Below are 15,946 nucleotides of genomic sequence, written 5' to 3' on the forward strand. Positions count from 1 at the left end.
GCAGGGGCTGAGGTGGGAGGGGGCGGGGCTGGGACACCTGCAGGCGGTGGCTCAGTCCCGGAAGCAGGTCTGAAGAGCCAGCCAGGCAATAGCTCTGGCCCCTCAAACGGCAGGCAAATAACCAACATTTGTTTTGGGTAAGTTAACACTTAGGTGCTTTTTTTTTCCTGCAAGAGGACAGCACGATTTTGAAAAAAACGGAAGTTGTGCATTTCTTGCCCATCTCTCCTTCCCCTTCCAGTTAAGAACCATTGAACTGGCGTCCACACTCAGGACGAAAAATATCATCCCTAGCAGGACCACAGGGCCCCCTGGCTTCAGACCCCTGACCACCCCTGCAGCCTTGACCTTCCCTACTGCCTGCACCCTGCCCTCAGAGCTGCAGCCACACTGGCCTCCCTTCAGCCTCCGAGCTGAATGCCCTTCATTCTTCCCCTACAGCCTTACCCTTCAAGTCAGCTCAGACACCACCCCCTCCGGGAAGCCTTCCTTGACCTGCCCCCGACTGGGCAAGTGGCTCTTTGGGGGTCCCCATGCTAATCAAGCCACAGCATTTATCTTTTGAGTATTCTCGATGTTTCCACGGGCAGATAGGAAGTCTGTGAGGGCACCACCTGGGTTCTCCCACTCCCCCTCTCCGGGCACCAGGCACGATTCATCGATTTTTTTCATCGAATAAGTGATGGTACGCCCTGGTTGTCTCGGGACTCAGAAGCCATGAAGCAGGCCTGTCCCTGCCTCCCGGGCAGGAGCTGGTGGTCAGTGACAGAGGGTTGTCACATCAGCTGAGCCCGTAGCTGCAAAGAGGCAAAAGTACACAAAGAAAATACGGTGAGGGCTGGGGAGTCCCTTTAAGAAGGAAGATGGGGGACCCTCTCTGAGGCTGTGGTGCCCAAGCTGAAGGGCAAAAAGAAGGTGATGTGCATGCCGAGGTTATGGGAAAGAGCACCAGGCAGTGGGTGGCACACAGTAGGTCCTGGAGAATGCCTAGGCCTATTCACTCCAAAACCCATCAGCACAGAGCAGGGCTGTGAGGCAAGGTGCTGGGTTCAGATCCTGACTCTACTACCTGCTGGCTGAGAAACTTCAGGCCAGCCCTCCCTTTCTCTATGCCTCCTGGTAGCGTGGCCCCCATAGGGACACAGAGCGAAAGTGAATGCTGTTAATAATTATATAGGACAATAAACCTAACCTGGGTCCTGGGTAAATGGGGAACAGTCCCCCCACCCATGGGGAGATAATCATAGCTCCAGTTCATTGAGTTCTTAAAGAAAGTGTAGGAAGAAAGGAACAGACTGCTCAGAGGGGCCAGACAGGGACAGAAGACACACTTCCGAGTGTCATTCCTGTCCCACTGATCCAGACTTGAACAGGGGCACGGGAGAGGTGGGGCTGATGTTCCCCAATTAGCTGGGAGCAGGGGTGGTTCTGAGGTCTTCTGAGGTGGACCCACAGGCAGAAATAAGGGACGGGATGTGTGTGGGGTTGGCGGGGTCAGGGGGGCGCTCAGATGGACAGGGTGGCCAGGTTCGGGGAGGCTGGATAGAACAAGAAGGCAGTGGGAGGGGGCACAGCTCAGGGGAAGTGGGCATAGTGGACGTGCCCCAGGGCCTTGGAACTGTAACTGTGCCCAGGTGGTGGGACTGGTCTCACTGGTGCCTGAGGCCTTGTCCTCGGGGAACGACCCCCTCTACCCAGCAGGAGACCTGGTCACACAGCTGCCTGGCTCTGCCAGACCAGTGTGGAAACATGCATGCATCCGTCCGGGCTGCTGAGGCTGCTGGGGAATGTGATGAGGCTGCTGAAATGGGGCCCGGGCCCAGAGGGGGAGAGGGGCCCCGTCCCTGGCACGGTGGGATGCGGCCGCAGCTTCCCAGAAACCCGGTCTGGTTCTGCCGACAGGGACTGGCTGACAAGGTCTGGCTTGGAGAGCCAGACCCCGTGGGGCTGGAGTGGGGCCTGCTGCCTGGGGCTGCCTGGTGAGAGGGCAGGAGTTAGGAGCAGGCGAGCCTGCGGTGGGGGCAGGAACCCCTCAGCCCAGCCAGGGTGGACTACCCTAAGCCCTCCATGTTACACATGGACAAACAGGGACCCGGAGCTGCCAAGGGTCGTGCCCAGGGTCCCTCAGCAAAGTCAGCAGGAGGTGTCCAATGGAGTACCTGTCTTCTTCTCTCAGTTTAAGGGTCTTCCGGCTGCCCTGATTCCCAAGAACCCCCCAAGCCCTCAAATGTCACTCAGTCACAGGCAGTGGGACAAGATAGCCCTCATCGCCTCCTAGCTGTGGGATTTTGGTCTGATAGCATGACCACGCTGAGCTTCAGTGTCCCCATCTGTAAAGTGGGGATAAATCCATGCCTTGCGGTGTCATCGTGATCCTTTAATGAGACAATGTGGGTCTTGAGCTTGGATAACTGACTGGCACATAGTAGGTGTTCATAAATGCTTGATTCCTTTTTTTTGCTGCCTGCCTGGCCCTGGCCAGCCTGTGGGAGCTGGGGCCATCTGGGCAGCACACACCCCAAATATTGATATTATTGAATAATTATATGGGATCTTGAATAGTCTGGCTCCACAGGGCTTCACTGGGACCTAAGGTCCCCAAAGCTGGGACTCTCTCCACCTCATTCATTTGTTTATTGGGAAATCTTTCTCAAGGGCCTATTGGGTACCCGACACCGTTCTGGGAAAAGGGTGATCGCAGCCTAATGTGGAGCATGGGTACAGGTTAGAAGGCCAGAGCTGGGAACCCCAGCACCCCCACACACACATTCATTCAACCACTGTCCTAGCAGCATCTGCTGTGTACCAGCCCCTGTCTTGGGCTCTGGGCTACAGCTGGTGGGGAGTGGGAGGGACCAGGAAGAGGGACAGAGAACACGCCCATTCCTCCAGGATTTGCTAATTAATTAGGAAATCCAGAGCTGGTGCCTGGTGACACTGTTTTAACTTGCCACCCAGACTGGGAACAGTAGAGAAAGAGGGCCCCTCCCCACCCAGCACCCTCATAATTGCTGCCTTCACCTCCCTCAGGGCTCTGTTGGGTGCATCAAAAGACTGCCAGGGGCCCTGAAGCTCAAAGCCCAGGGAGGGTAGTGGGCTGCAGGCCGACTGCCAGCTGAGGTGACTGAGGTCAGAGAGAAGGTTCTGCTTGGGGAAAGAGCAAGCCTGGTGTCATAGGGCTGCTCGTGGCATAGCGGCCAGGGGCTAGGGTGGCGCTGGAGCCAGAATAGGGCTTGTCCTGGTCACCTGGGGGAGACTTAGGCCTAGCCACAGAGTTCTGGAGCATGGAGGGCAGGAGGAGACTCTCCTGGGGACACTCCTCTGTTCCTCCCCTGATGGACTCCCACTTGACCTTGGCCTTGGCTTGGATGGCAACTCCTCCCCCAGGAAGTCTGCCTGAACCTTTCCGGTGACCCCACTCTGGCTCCTGTCACACCCAGTTCCTCCCCTTCCTAGCCTGGGTCCCTCTGTGCTGCCACTGTTGCCCCCCACCCAACTGAGGCTCTGTGAGGACAATGAGGGGCCCTATTTATCTCTGTGGCCCCCATGCCCCACCTGGAGCAAAGCAGGAGAGGTCCAGTGATGGGAGAGCAAAGCAGCAAACCCGTCTGCATCCTCTCCTCTGGGGACTGGGGCCTGGGGCACTGTGGCATTTGGCAAGTTTGAGCAGATTATGTGGTCTCAGTTTCACACCACATCTAGAGCAGTGCCATCATGGCAGAGAGGGGAGAATGTCCTATCTTGGCAGCTGAGGGTGGCAAATGGAAAACCATCTTACCAGGGGTTCAGTTAAACCGAAACAGCCTGGGCTTGACTCCTGCCCCTGCCATATATGAGCCAAGTGGCTCCAGCAAGTTACTTAACTCCCCTGTGCCTCAGTGTTCAAACCTGTAAAACGGGATAACAATGGTACCCACCTAGAAGGATTGTTGGAAGGATTAAATAAGTAAACATGGGCAAAGCACTTCACGCAGTGGCTGGCACCCAGTAAATCCTGTGTGTTTGCTGATGTCTGATCTTAAATTCAAGCAACATATTCTTGCTGCTCTGGCTTTGTTTGTATTTTTAGTGATAATGTTAACTTGGTTACAAAAGTGTTTACCAGGTCTCTCCACTGTAAAATGTTTTTTGCTTTTTTTTTACCCTTTCTATACTTTTCTTTGGAAGGGTATCATTGGTCCAGTCCACACTCAGAGTGGTGGGGAGTGAAGCTCCCCCTTCTAGAGAGGGAGAAATAATGAATATTTGGGATCTTTATTTTTTCAATCATTATCTGTGTCAGTATGGACTCATGGATATTTATTTGATACTTTGGGTTATTATTCAATTCTGTGTTATTTGTTCTGTGGCTCAACCTGGTCTGGGTCTGGACCGTGATCTAGAGGAGCCTCTTTCAGGATGGCTCCTATGTCTGTTTCTTTTTTGAGCATTTCCTTACTGTCTGGCACCACCAGATGCTCCAGGCTCATCTTGTACTTTTCCCACCTCAGCCCTGGAATCAGTCATTTCTCTAAGGAGCCCCAGTTTCTTTCATTATAGAGTGGTGTTTAGGAACCAAGATCTGGAGGCTGGGTGTGCTTATTGCTACTAGGGTGTCACTGCTTCTAGGCCCTCTAGGGGGCAGAGCTGGGCTTGTTTTAATTTGTAAAAAAATTAAGTGCTCCAGACAGCTTTTTTCCCAACAGCCTTTGAGAACAGACCCCAGTCTGCAACCCACAGGACTGCAATCTCAGGCACACTTAGAGGGTCTTATGTCCATCAGGATTTCAAGGGAGAGAACCTATGAGGTCACTTCCTCCTATGCTGATCCACTTCCTGTGTCTACTACTGCTCACGGAGGGGCCATTGGGTAGCTGAGTTGCTTTGGGAGAGGGACTCGGGTCTGGCCTCAGTACCCTAGCAGTCCAGATTGCTGCAGGATTGCAGGCTTGTTCCTTGCTGAACGAATAGCCCTGTCAGTGGTGGTGGCAGTACCTATAATAACAGAGCCATGGTGGCCACTTGGGGCAGGCCAGGCAAGGGTCAGGTCCCAGGAAGGCCTGACTCAGCCACAATGCCAGCAGGCCCAGGTGGCCCAGCACTAATGGGAAGAAGGCCTTTGAGCGGGTCCCTGTGCTCCCTTATCTCTCCCAACCCCAGCCCCACCCAACACGGCATGACTCCCTGATACCCAGTGGGTCAGGACCCAGGCCTTGCTCCCCAGGGAAGCAGCCATCCTGCAGCATCAGGGCAGAGCAGGCCAGCCTCGAGACCCCAAGGCAAGCTGAGCACTCTCCCAACTTTGCCAGAATGCCCTCTCTGTTTCCCCACAGCTCCAAGCTAGGAGTTAGGAGGCCCAAGTTCTGTGCCTGCCTCTGCTAGTGACTTCTATTTGGGGCATAGTAATCATGCCTCACCCTGCTTAAAATCATCAGTGGCTCCCCATTGTCCTCAGTGTAAACTCCCTACCCCTGAACCTGCCTTACAAGGCCGTGGAGAACTCTTCGCCACACGCCACGCCCTAATAACACCAAATTGCTTGTGGTTCCTCCTTGCACAACCACATGGTTTTACACCTCCACAATTTGCTCTGTCTGTATAACCGTCTCCCACTGCTTCACTGGTTAAGTCCTACTTGTTTCTATAAAGCCTCCTGGTCTCAGTTCTGGGGTCACCTCTTCCAGGAAGCCTTCCTCCTGTGCCCCAGTTCATCTCTACTCACCTGGTCATGCCTCTGGTCACCTGTGTGCAACTCCTTCCTGAGGCCCACTGTAAATGCCCCCTGGCATGCAGGATAGCAACCCAATATAGTGGAGGCTTGGAGTTTGAAATCTGGACTCTGGCTACCCTCAAGGCCTCTGCTCTTTCCTGCTGTGTGACTTAGGGAAAGCTCCTGCACATCTCTGAGCCTCAGTCTCTCTATTTGTTAGAAAAGCATCTAACTGGGACTCCCGGCCCTGCTTTCAACTCTGGTCTCTGCCTCTTGCTTGCTCTGCGGCCTTGAGTAAACACTGTTCCCAGGCCCAGACTCAGTTTTCTCTTTTGTAAAATGGGCCTGCCCACAAAACTGAAGAGTGCTGAGGCTGCAACAAGCCAAAACTTGTGAAAAGCTTCTGTAAACCTCAGAGCCCTACACGAATGGTAGAAGAACCTATTTCAAGAGCTTGGTGGAGGTGTGTAGGAGGGAGGCTGATGGCTGCTCTCAGGTTCTCCCACTTCCCAGCCCTTCAGAAGTCTTGAGATCAAAGGTGACAGAGGCTTGTTGGCATGAGGGCCAGGCTTGGCAGGACCTGCTTCCTGGCCCCCTGCCCACCTCCCACCTCCCCCGACTCCCAGGGTTATGCACTACGTGTACGCCTTACGCAAGAAGCTGTTTAAACATTAAGGGTGGGAGTGAGCCCTTCACCCCCACTTCTGACACAGGAGGCCTCTCCCACCCCACAGCTCCTCCAAAGGCTCAAAACCAAGATCAGTTTGAACCATCTGCAACTTTATTCCAGAGCAGAAATAAGTCATTTCCTAACAATAAATATAAAAAAAATAATAATAAATTAAGGTTCAAAAAAAATACCTAAGAAAAACAAAATCATTTAACACTGACAGAGTAATGAATATTGTCTAAAGGGACAAAGGACCGGATGGACAGGTCCCCAGCCTGGGAATGTCTGACACAGGCTGTCGTCTGTCCCCTGCCCTGGCCAGGCCCCCTGCCATACACACATTCTCTCCACAAAGTACAAAATATATCTTTAAAAAACCTCAACATAACCAAGCAACCTGCGAGGGCCCCGGGAAAGCAAGAGTTTAGCCTGTTGGGGCTGAGGACAGGGCCTGGGGGGCTGAGGAAGGCACTAGAAGGACGGGAGCAGCTTTGGTCTCACCCAGCTGAGTTTTCTGTCTGCCCTCTTCTTGTGAGCAGGTGAGGCTGGAGGTACCCTGTTCCTGTGGCCACAGGCTAACCTCCTCCACCTCTTGAGACAGCAAAGGGGAGGTCAGTCTGGAAATGTCCCGCATGTATCCAAGGCCTTGGCGGGGCGCCTGCCCCAGGGGATGCTGGGAACATGGCAGTGCCTGCTAAGTGCTTGCCTTCATGGGCAAAGACGTCCCCAACCCAGGGTCCCTGAGCATCTCCTCAGTTCAGGCCAAGGTGTCATCCAAAACAGCCCCTCCCCACCAGAGGTCTCAGGGTGGCATCAGTACAGAACAACTGGAAATAAATAAGGTCTCTGGTGGCACAGTGTAGAGTTGATAGGGCAGCCACTCTGTCTTCAAGTATTCCTGGCTGAGCGGGCTCGAGGCCTGTCTGGGCTCAGATGGGGATCCCCACTGTGTTCACCTGGTCCTTGAGTCCCAGCAGGCTGTAAGCGATGCGCTTCTGGTGGCCAGGCAACCGCACCCCAATCTTCTTGATATCACTGTGGGCAGGAGGGAGAGAGTTAGGGGCTGGCTGGGAGGACTAGGCAGCGTGGGAGGGAGACAGAGGTGGGGAGAAGAGGGAGTGGGGAGGGGGCCATGGGCCCTGGGGGGGCGTGAGCTCGTGAGGCAGAGGCCTGACAAGAGGATCCACATCGTGAAAGCTTGCTAACATTGACGAACTTGGGTACATGACAGAAGGCAGGATTCTGTAAGGAGCCTTTCTAAAAAAGTCAAATCTGCACGATTTTCTTTTTAGTAGGTGCTCTTTTCACCCCCCCCCTTTTGCAGATTAGAAAACTGAGGCTCAGAGAGGTGAAGTGGCTTGCCCAAAGCCACGCAGCTGGGAGGTAGAACAGCTGGGAATCAAAGCAGCTGTGAACAGATGTCCCCCATCCCCTACATGAACGGTAGAAGAACCTATTTCACCAGCTCAGGGGAGATGTGTGGGAGGGAGGCTAATGTCCCCAGCTAAGGCCACCACCCCAGGCAGCACTGATGCCATTGCCAGTTGCATGGAGGCCAGGGACCCTCTAAGGATGTTGCTCAAAGCTCTCTGCCCGAGGTCTCTTCCCAGCTGCCCACTTATTTTGCAGCACTCCTTCCAAGTTCTCACTGCTCATAACTGGGAAGGACTCAGAAATCCTTGCTGAGGGACCCTCAAGTGTTTGAAGTCCTGCTGGTCTCTAATGGGAGGGGCCTGTAGGTCACCAGATCCAGTGACTGGGTCACCTTGAGGCAGGTGTTTTTCCTTTAGAAACCTCAATTTCCCCCTGTAAAATGGGATAATAGTGTCTACTTGGTGGGTGGGAGACCCCAGAAATTGGTGGCAGAGGGGGATGGTGGCACTGGTACCAGAAGACGTGCTCAGAAGCCCACAGCCCTTCCCCATGCCCCCTTCCATACCCCTCCATCCCCTTGTAAAACTATGCTTCCAGGAGCCCTGGAGCAGGACATTTATTGCTCATTCTGGGAGTTTTCTCCTCCACCATCCTCACCCACCAGCCCAAACCCAAGAAAACACCCAGATTTTTATGGGCCATCTCTTGGCTGTAAATGGAGCTAATTATATGGTGCAAGCTCCTATTTGCAATTCTGGAAACACGACTTTCCCACAGGCTCTGGGAACCCTAGGAGAAGTACTAAGCAGAGAAGGGCAGACCTAGGTATGGAAGGTGGCTCAGGAACCTCTAGGAGGTGGCTGGCTGTTCCCACTGCAGCAGGAAGCCTGCAAGTCAGACATCTAGGAGAACTTCCTAACCTACCGTAAGTGCCATTTCTAAAATATCAGTTGGGGGTGTTGAAAAAGAAGCACTTTGCCCCACACCTGTAGGTTTCAAAATGTGGCTCCCAGATAAGCATTCGGAAAGCAGAGAAGGAGATACTTTCTGAAAAAGCAGGACCCTGGGCCTAACTCCAGACCCACTGACCTTGAAGTTCTGAAGGTGGGGCAAGAGTCTGCATTGTATCAGGTCCCAAGGACGCTAATGTGTGGCTCAAGAACCTGCGGGTTATGTGAGCTATAGGAGGGCAATAGTTGAGACCTAGTCCCCTGGGCTCATCCCCTGCCACCTGCCCTCTCCCAAGAAGCAGGACAGGCCTGGTACACAAGTCCTCAAGGAGTGTCAGCTGTGTGAGTGAATGAACGTCCTAGTGGACACTGAGCCACTGCCCAGGCTGCCTTGGGCCCCTCTTCTGGACCAGCGTAGTTGATCTGACAGGAGGCCCATGCAGGAGGCAAAAGCCCTGGGCAGGGAGGCAGGAGACCCCTTCTAGTCCTGCCCTCCATCAAAGCTTCAGGCAGGTCCTGTCTTGTCTTTGGACCTCAGTTTCTTTACATGTAAAATGGGCAGTTTTGATTAGATTAGGGTAGATCTGTCCACAGCCCCATTCTTTTTTTTAACACAAAGCGCCCCCGGCTCCACTCCCTGCCTCATTTCCTGACCACAGACACACACAGGTGAGGGTCACAGACCACCCGGTGCCTGCGGCCTACCGCCGATCACCGTGTTGTTCCTGCCTCTGCCACTGTTTCCTCCAGGACAGTCACTCCCATCAACTCCAATCAGAGGGGCAGGGAGGCACATGACTGAGGCCGCCTTTTTCCTGAGTGCTTGCAGGGACAGCCCCAGCCCAGGGAAATTCAAAGGCCACACCTCTCCAGTGAGCACCTACTGTGTGCTGGGAGCAGGCAATGAGAGCTCCCGGAGTCTCACACTGTGATCATTCATTCTCTTGGCCAAGTTCCATCGGCCAAGCCTGTGCCGGGACCACAAGACACATCAGTCAGCCTGTGTCCCCAACGTGCCCTCACAAGATGCTGAATGTGGTAGCCTTGGACACCAAACTGGGCCTTTTTTGGGCTGGGCATTTTGCTAGGGTGCAACATCTACAGCTTTCATTAGCACCTCAAAAGACATTTAGAACCATGAGTCTAGCTGGAAATTCAAGTGACTCCAAAATAACATGAATGCTCAAGCTACGAAAAGGTGGCCGCTCTGGGACCACAGGAGAAAGAACAGCCAGCCCCTTGGGAGGGGGCCAAGGAAGAAGGGGAGCCTGGGCGGGGGGACCATGGTGGGGTAGTACACTGAAGCCTAAATCCTGACCCCATCGGAAAGGGCCGAATTCTGAGACCAGCTCAAAGCCTCCCACTGGGATCCATAGCATGTGTAGACATGGCCTTAAAGGTGAAAAAGTGCTTTGAGATCCCCATTCATTTCATTTATTTGAAATAAAGGAGGAGGTGGTGGTGAGTCATGCAGGCCCCAGCTCTGAGCACCAATGGGCTGGTGGGAGGAGGGAGCGTGGAATGACTTCCTGCCTTTATCCAGGCCTTTTCCAAACATGCTGCACATGCACACACACAGCCTCCATCGACCCAAGGCAGCCCCGTCTCTGTTCGTGGGAAAGGAATTGGCGAGGAGCACCCCGGGCTATTTCGGGAAGCTTCCAAGAACATGTGTTTCCTGTAAGTACTTCTCGCCCTCAGCTCCGCTCACCCAGAAGAGAAGCTGTGCTGTAATGGGAGCCCCTGGAGAGGAGCAAAGGGGGCTGTGCCAGGCTCCCAGGGAAGAGGAGGGGGCACAGGAACACTGGCATTTGCTCACGGTTACCAGCAGAAAGCAAGGAAGTGGGGGAAAAGAGGAGAGTGACATGGACTAAGCCCCTTGTGTAGATCAGGCGTGTCATTGGTACTGGATCCATGCAGCCCCCCAAAATGGGGAAATGAAAAGACTCAAAGACAGAACCTAATTTGACCAAGGTCACCTGCTAGGAGTGGGAAATGTGGGACCTGAACACAGGTGTGACTGCAGAGCCCAAGCTTGGGACCCTGTAGCTGGTTGACAACAAAAGATATCCTGGGACCCATCTCTTCTCTACTGCTCCATGCCTCCCTCTGGTCAGCCTGTCCCTGCATGACTCTCTTCTCTGGCTGTCCCCTGGGATGGGCCATAGATGGTCTCAGAGACCTTGACCTGCGGGTCAAAAGCACAGCTGAGCAGTTTTCAGAGTCCCTGGAGAATGTTCCCACAAAGGCCCAAATCCCAAAACTTCTGTGACCCAGGACCACGGGAGGCTCAGTTAGCCCCCATGTGATTCCCACCTCCTCCCAGTCCCAGCACCCATTCTTGTCATGACCTTGGACCCTGTGCAAGCTGGGCTATTGGGATCACACACTATTTTTAGAGGCACAAAAGGCTAAGAGGATGATGTCTTCCCCTTCCCGGGGTGGGAAGAGGTTTCCATGCCAAGGCCTTGCCGGGAAAGGTCCCTGATGCTGGAGCTGGGGAGGAGAGGGGAGCTCCCAGAGGGCAGCCTGACCCAAGGCTGGGGCAAGGGGGGGGCTGCCGCTTCTTGCCAGGCTGGACCACAGGGCGGAGAGTCAACCATGTGGGGGGAGGAGCCCAAGAGGGGTTGGCTCGGGGGCCCATTTCCTGGGCATCAGCAGGAAGTTCAAGGACTCTGCCCATTTCCTCTTGGCATCTTGGATAGGAATGCTACCTGTAACTGGCTGTGTAACCTCCCAGACTCAGTTTCCCCACTTGTTAAAAGGGGATAGTGATGAAGGGGAGCCTTTCTTTTTCCATAGGCTACAAACTGTGAACTGAAGTGGCCATGTAACCTCTCTGAACCTCAGTTCCCCACTAATGACCTCCGTGGTCCCTGAGCTCTAGACCCTGACTAACCAGGGCTTGAATCCTCCTCTGCCGCTAGTGGCCATGGGACCCTGGGCAAGTCACGGCACTTCTCTGCTCCTGTCCTGCGGGAGTACTGACAGGACCCACCTGCCAAGCTATCACGAGGGCTGATTCAAAGTGCTTGAGCACAGAGCTGGCACAGAGTCAGGCCTCCATAAATGCTACTGTTATCGTCACAATCACTATTCTTTTCCCACTCTGGAGAAGAGATGCAGGAAGAGAAGGGGGCCAAGAGTGAGCACCCAGAGGTGCTGGCTGCTGGCCCGGTTCTGCCCTTCCTGCAAAACCTCTCTCCCCAGAAGAGAAAGAAAGAGAAAAGAAGAGCGTGCTGGGAAGATGGAGCGGAGCGGAGGTAGCTTTGGTAGGTGGGAGTAGAACAGGGGGGCCAGACTCACTCGTTGGTCATCTGCACCACTTTCTCGATGGCAGTGTAGCCAGCCGTCAGGAAATGCTCTGTGTACTGCTGCATCTTGATGGACTCGAGCCACTCAGACACTGTGCGAAAGGGCACCCCTTCCGAGCCGCTGGTACTAGGCAACCGAATGGACACTCTGCAACAGGAACCACCACCCACAGATGAGGGGCCGCGGCAGCCAGCTCACCCTGGGCCCCGAGCCTGCTGCTCCCTAACCCGGGCAATTCACCCAACTGCCCCGTGCTTCAGTTCCTTAACTGGGCAACGGGGAAGCCAAATCAGGCAGGGTTTAGGGAGCCTGGCATGTCCGGAGTGTTTATAGCTACTACTGGTCCCTCTACTCCTACTGACAATCCCACCACCACTAACCACAAAATAACAAAATGTTAAGAGAGAAATTCAGGTTCCTAGGGTAATACTCCCAGCCTGGACACTTGCCAGTACGTAGATACTTTACTGCTCTGTTTCCTTATCTACAAAAGGGGCATAATCACAGGACCCAACTCACGGATTGTTCAAATGAGTGAACACATGCTAAGTGCTGAGCGCAGTGCCTGGCACATTACCGTACCTGTCGTTTGCTTCTATTAACCATACCTGAGCCATTCCCTGAGCAGTCTAAGTAAAGCCCATGTGTAACTTCCGAGCCCCCGGCCCACTACCCCTGGCTGGCCACCACACTGGAGTGGCTCAGGGGTAAAACTGGGGGCTACTGTGGACAAAGTGCACAGAACTTACCTGGGGTCAAAGTCAGCCAAGGTCTTGAGGGAGTCAGGAGCTCGGATGAGCTTGTCGAGGATGCTGACGATGTCTGTGAACTTGGGGCGGCGGGTGCGTTCCTGCTGCCAGCACTGCATCATGAGCTGGTAGATGGCAGAGGGGCAGTCCATGGGCGTGGGCAGCCGGAAGCCCTCGTTGATGGCTTTCATCACCTGGGGAGGCAGGATGAGCAGGGGTGTCTCCACAGCCCCCAAACCCATGCAGGCCCCCTGGAGAGCCCCTGTACATGGATGTGGGCAGAGGAGGGAAGAGGGGCCCCCGACTACTTGTTTCCTTGTCCTTTTATTGACTGTTAAGCAGGGACTGAGTCTGGAACCCAGCACACGGTCTGGCACATAGGAAGCCTTCAATAAACATGTTGAATAAACAAATGAATGGCTGTATGAGATGAAGATTAGTCCCCAAAACTCTCCTCTGCCTAGCCCCTGGGGTTTGGGAATGAGTGTCTTAAGTTCAGGTCAGGACAAGGCTAGGCAGAGCTGGACAGGGCTGGACAGGGCAAGGGGCCTACCTCGTGGTTCGACAGCTCCCAGTAGGGCCGCTCTCCATATGTCATCACTTCCCACATGACAATGCCATAGCTCCACACATCGCTGGCTGAGGTGAACTTGCGGTAGGAAATGGCCTCCGGAGCTGTCCATCGGATGGGGATCTTGCCACCCTGCAGGGGACCCAGGCTCAGTCATTACTGTCCCACTCTGGCCAATCCCAGGAATGCCACAGCCAGGCCAGATATGACAGTCAGAACCCCTCTCCAGGCTCCCTAGAGGTGTTCTTGCCTCCTGAGGTCCACGGCCCAGGTGTGCAGGTGAGGGAACCCCAGATCCAGGCGAAGCCTGCTTCTCCCTCAGGCCCTCCATGTCCAGGAGTGACAGCCACCTTAGCACTTACACTTGTGGTGTAGGTGGCCTCGGGGTCGTCCTCCAGCACGCGGGACAGGCCGAAGTCAGACACCTTGCAGACCAGGTTGCTGTTGACGAGGATGTTGCGGGCGGCCAGGTCACGGTGGACGTAGTTCATGTTGGCCAGGTACTTCATGCCAGCTGCAATGCCCCGCAGCATGCCCACGAGCTGCAGCACGCTGAATTCACCATCCTTCTCCTGCCAGGACACAGGCCTTCAGCCCACCAGGGCACCCCCAAGCACACCAGCCACAGATCCCTGCCCACCGCAGCCCGCATCCTTACCCGGAGGAATTTGTCCAGGGCCCCGTTCTCCATGTATTCAGTGATGATCATCATGGGCTTGTCTGTGGGCAGGGGCACAGGTGTAAGGGGATGTAGAGAAGCGGCACAGGTGTGTTGGGGGGGAGATGGGCACAGCTACGGAAGAGGCCCTGTTCGGTGGCTCTCCATCCTGCACTGCGGGTCAGGCCACTGAGGGTCTCCCACCCCCACCTGTGGTACCAAGCCTCACATTTGGAGATGACACCCTCTAGGCGGATGATATTGTGGTGACTGAACTGGCCCATGATGCTCGCCTCGCTGAGGAAGTCCACCCTCTGCTTCTCTGTGTAGCCAGCTTTCAGCGTCTTGATGGCCACAGGCACCTCTTTCTTCCCCGATGCCTTCAGGGTCCCCTTGTATACCTCCCCAAACTCTCCTGCAGGCAGGCAAGGTGGAAAGAGCACCCCAGTCATCCCTGGCATCGGGTGCTCCCAACCTGTACCAGGACCCTGGGCAGGTGTGCCAACCTCACCTGCTCCAATCACCTTCTGCCGCGTGACACAGGATGGATGGATCTCGGTGGTGAACTTGAGCACAGCCTGGTTGGGGTCCTCATATGTGTGAGGGTCCACATATGTCTTCAGGGGCTTCAGTTGTTCTGCAGAGAAAAAGGAGGGGCGGGATCACAGACAGTTTAGGGAGGGGTCCCTCGGGAGGAGGAGAAGGCAACCTGACTGGGGACTTCAGGAGACATGGACCAGGCTGTGGGGCATGGTGGGACGTCTGGCTTAGCCCCTTCGAGATGCCCAAGAAAGCCCTGGGTCCCACCCCAAGAACCCTGGGGGTGCCCTGGCCGTCTGCATCTCCACCGCAGAGTGAGGGAGGCCTGTCAGGCTGGGGGCCGGGCAAGGATGGGGGCTGCATCTCACCTGACTTGGAGAAGTAAACATCTTCTGAGGACTGGCGGGCTCGCATGCTTTTCCTCCTGAGAGAAGCCCACAGGGAGCCAAACACACAGGAGGTCAGTGACCTGCTCCGGTCAGGGAGCCTCTGCCCCTACTCTGGCCCTGGCTGGGGGCCCGATGTATTTCACACTCTGCTTGGGTGGGCAGAGGGCGAGGGGAGAGGAAATGAGCCGACAGGGCTCGCTCCTAGGGATCTATGCCCCATAATGGCCCCTTAAGTGGCCATAATGAGGGCTTCCTCATTAGAAGTCCCCAGAGCTTCCTGCCCGCCCGTCCAGGGGAAGCATGAACACAGCGTTACTAACGTGAGCAAAGATAATGACCACCTGGCCTGAGCCCTGAGGCGGGCCGGGCGCTGTGCTGCGCCCTCCCAGCTCGCTGCGTCCTCACACCCTGGGAGGCAGGTTTAGATTACTGTCAGCCCCACTTCCCAGAAGGGAAACTGAGGTTCCCACCCCAACATGTCCCACCTCAGCCATGGGGAGCCCAGTGGGAGGCTCAGACAAACCTGCGGTGGATGAAGAGGCCGATTCCTGCCAGCACCAGGAGCAAGAGAACGCCAACGACCACCCCGCCAATCACTGCCATGTTGCCAGATCCTTCCGTGGCTGTGAGGAAGGCCAGCTGGTGACCAGGGAGCCTCCACACTCCCCACCTGGGCCACACCACCCAGGGTACTTGTGGGCCCCAAGACACATGCTTGGTGCTTTTACTTGTGATGGTTCACGAGGGTTATTTGCTCCCGTTTCACAGGCGGTAAATAAGAGGCCTTCCCTAAGGAACACAGTAGGTAACTCCCAGGCTTGCAGGACTCTTTCCGTGGTGCAGGATTTGAACCGAGTCTGCCTCCGTGGGGCCCATGCCCCCCCCTCTCTCAACACTGCCCTTAGGCCCTCTCCTCCAGCTCTCGGTTCTGCCCCCTCCCCAGGCTTGGGCTGACTCAAGCAGGGCTGTCCCAGGCCCTGGCTGACTGGTAGGGGGGCATTTCTATGCTCTTTCATCTATTTCCTCCTCCAAGGATGTCCT

General features: G+C 55.2%; 1 protein-coding gene and 1 long non-coding RNA gene across 7 annotated transcripts in view; one reads left to right on the forward strand and one right to left on the reverse strand.

The window, feature by feature from the left end:
- On the forward strand, positions 1-10,514 carry LOC140848825 (uncharacterized). 2 transcript variants are annotated; one of them, XR_012130017.1, is made up of 3 exons: positions 1-137; positions 8,511-8,658; positions 10,385-10,514. It is a non-coding gene; the product is annotated as an uncharacterized lncRNA (long non-coding RNA). The 2 variants fall into 2 exon arrangements; XR_012130016.1 differs by having other exon boundaries at positions 10,263-10,400.
- Positions 6,449-15,946, reverse strand: part of EPHA2 (EPH receptor A2) — a 26,927-nt gene continuing 17,429 nt past the window's right edge. For 4 of the 5 annotated variants that reach the window (XM_036999950.2, XM_036999949.2, XM_036999951.2 and 1 more), the window contains 10 exons: positions 15,429-15,528; positions 14,885-14,940; positions 14,488-14,613; positions 14,206-14,391; positions 13,977-14,038; positions 13,681-13,890; positions 13,301-13,450; positions 12,748-12,941; positions 11,990-12,145; positions 6,449-7,394 (listed from right to left, as the gene is read on the reverse strand). In XM_036999950.2, coding sequence (XP_036855845.1) covers positions 7,289-7,394; positions 11,990-12,145; positions 12,748-12,941; positions 13,301-13,450; positions 13,681-13,890; positions 13,977-14,038; positions 14,206-14,391; positions 14,488-14,613; positions 14,885-14,940; positions 15,429-15,528 — 1,346 coding nt within the window. In that variant the 3' untranslated portion in view covers positions 6,449-7,288. The remainder of the gene's footprint in view (positions 7,395-11,989; positions 12,146-12,747; positions 12,942-13,300; positions 13,451-13,680; positions 13,891-13,976; positions 14,039-14,205; positions 14,392-14,487; positions 14,614-14,884; positions 14,941-15,428; positions 15,529-15,946) is intronic. The other variant, XM_073233264.1, reaches the window with a different exon arrangement.

The sequence above is a fragment of the Manis javanica genome, chromosome 4 (genome assembly GCF_040802235.1).
Source record: "Manis javanica isolate MJ-LG chromosome 4, MJ_LKY, whole genome shotgun sequence".
Taxonomy (NCBI): Eukaryota; Metazoa; Chordata; class Mammalia; order Pholidota; family Manidae; genus Manis; species Manis javanica.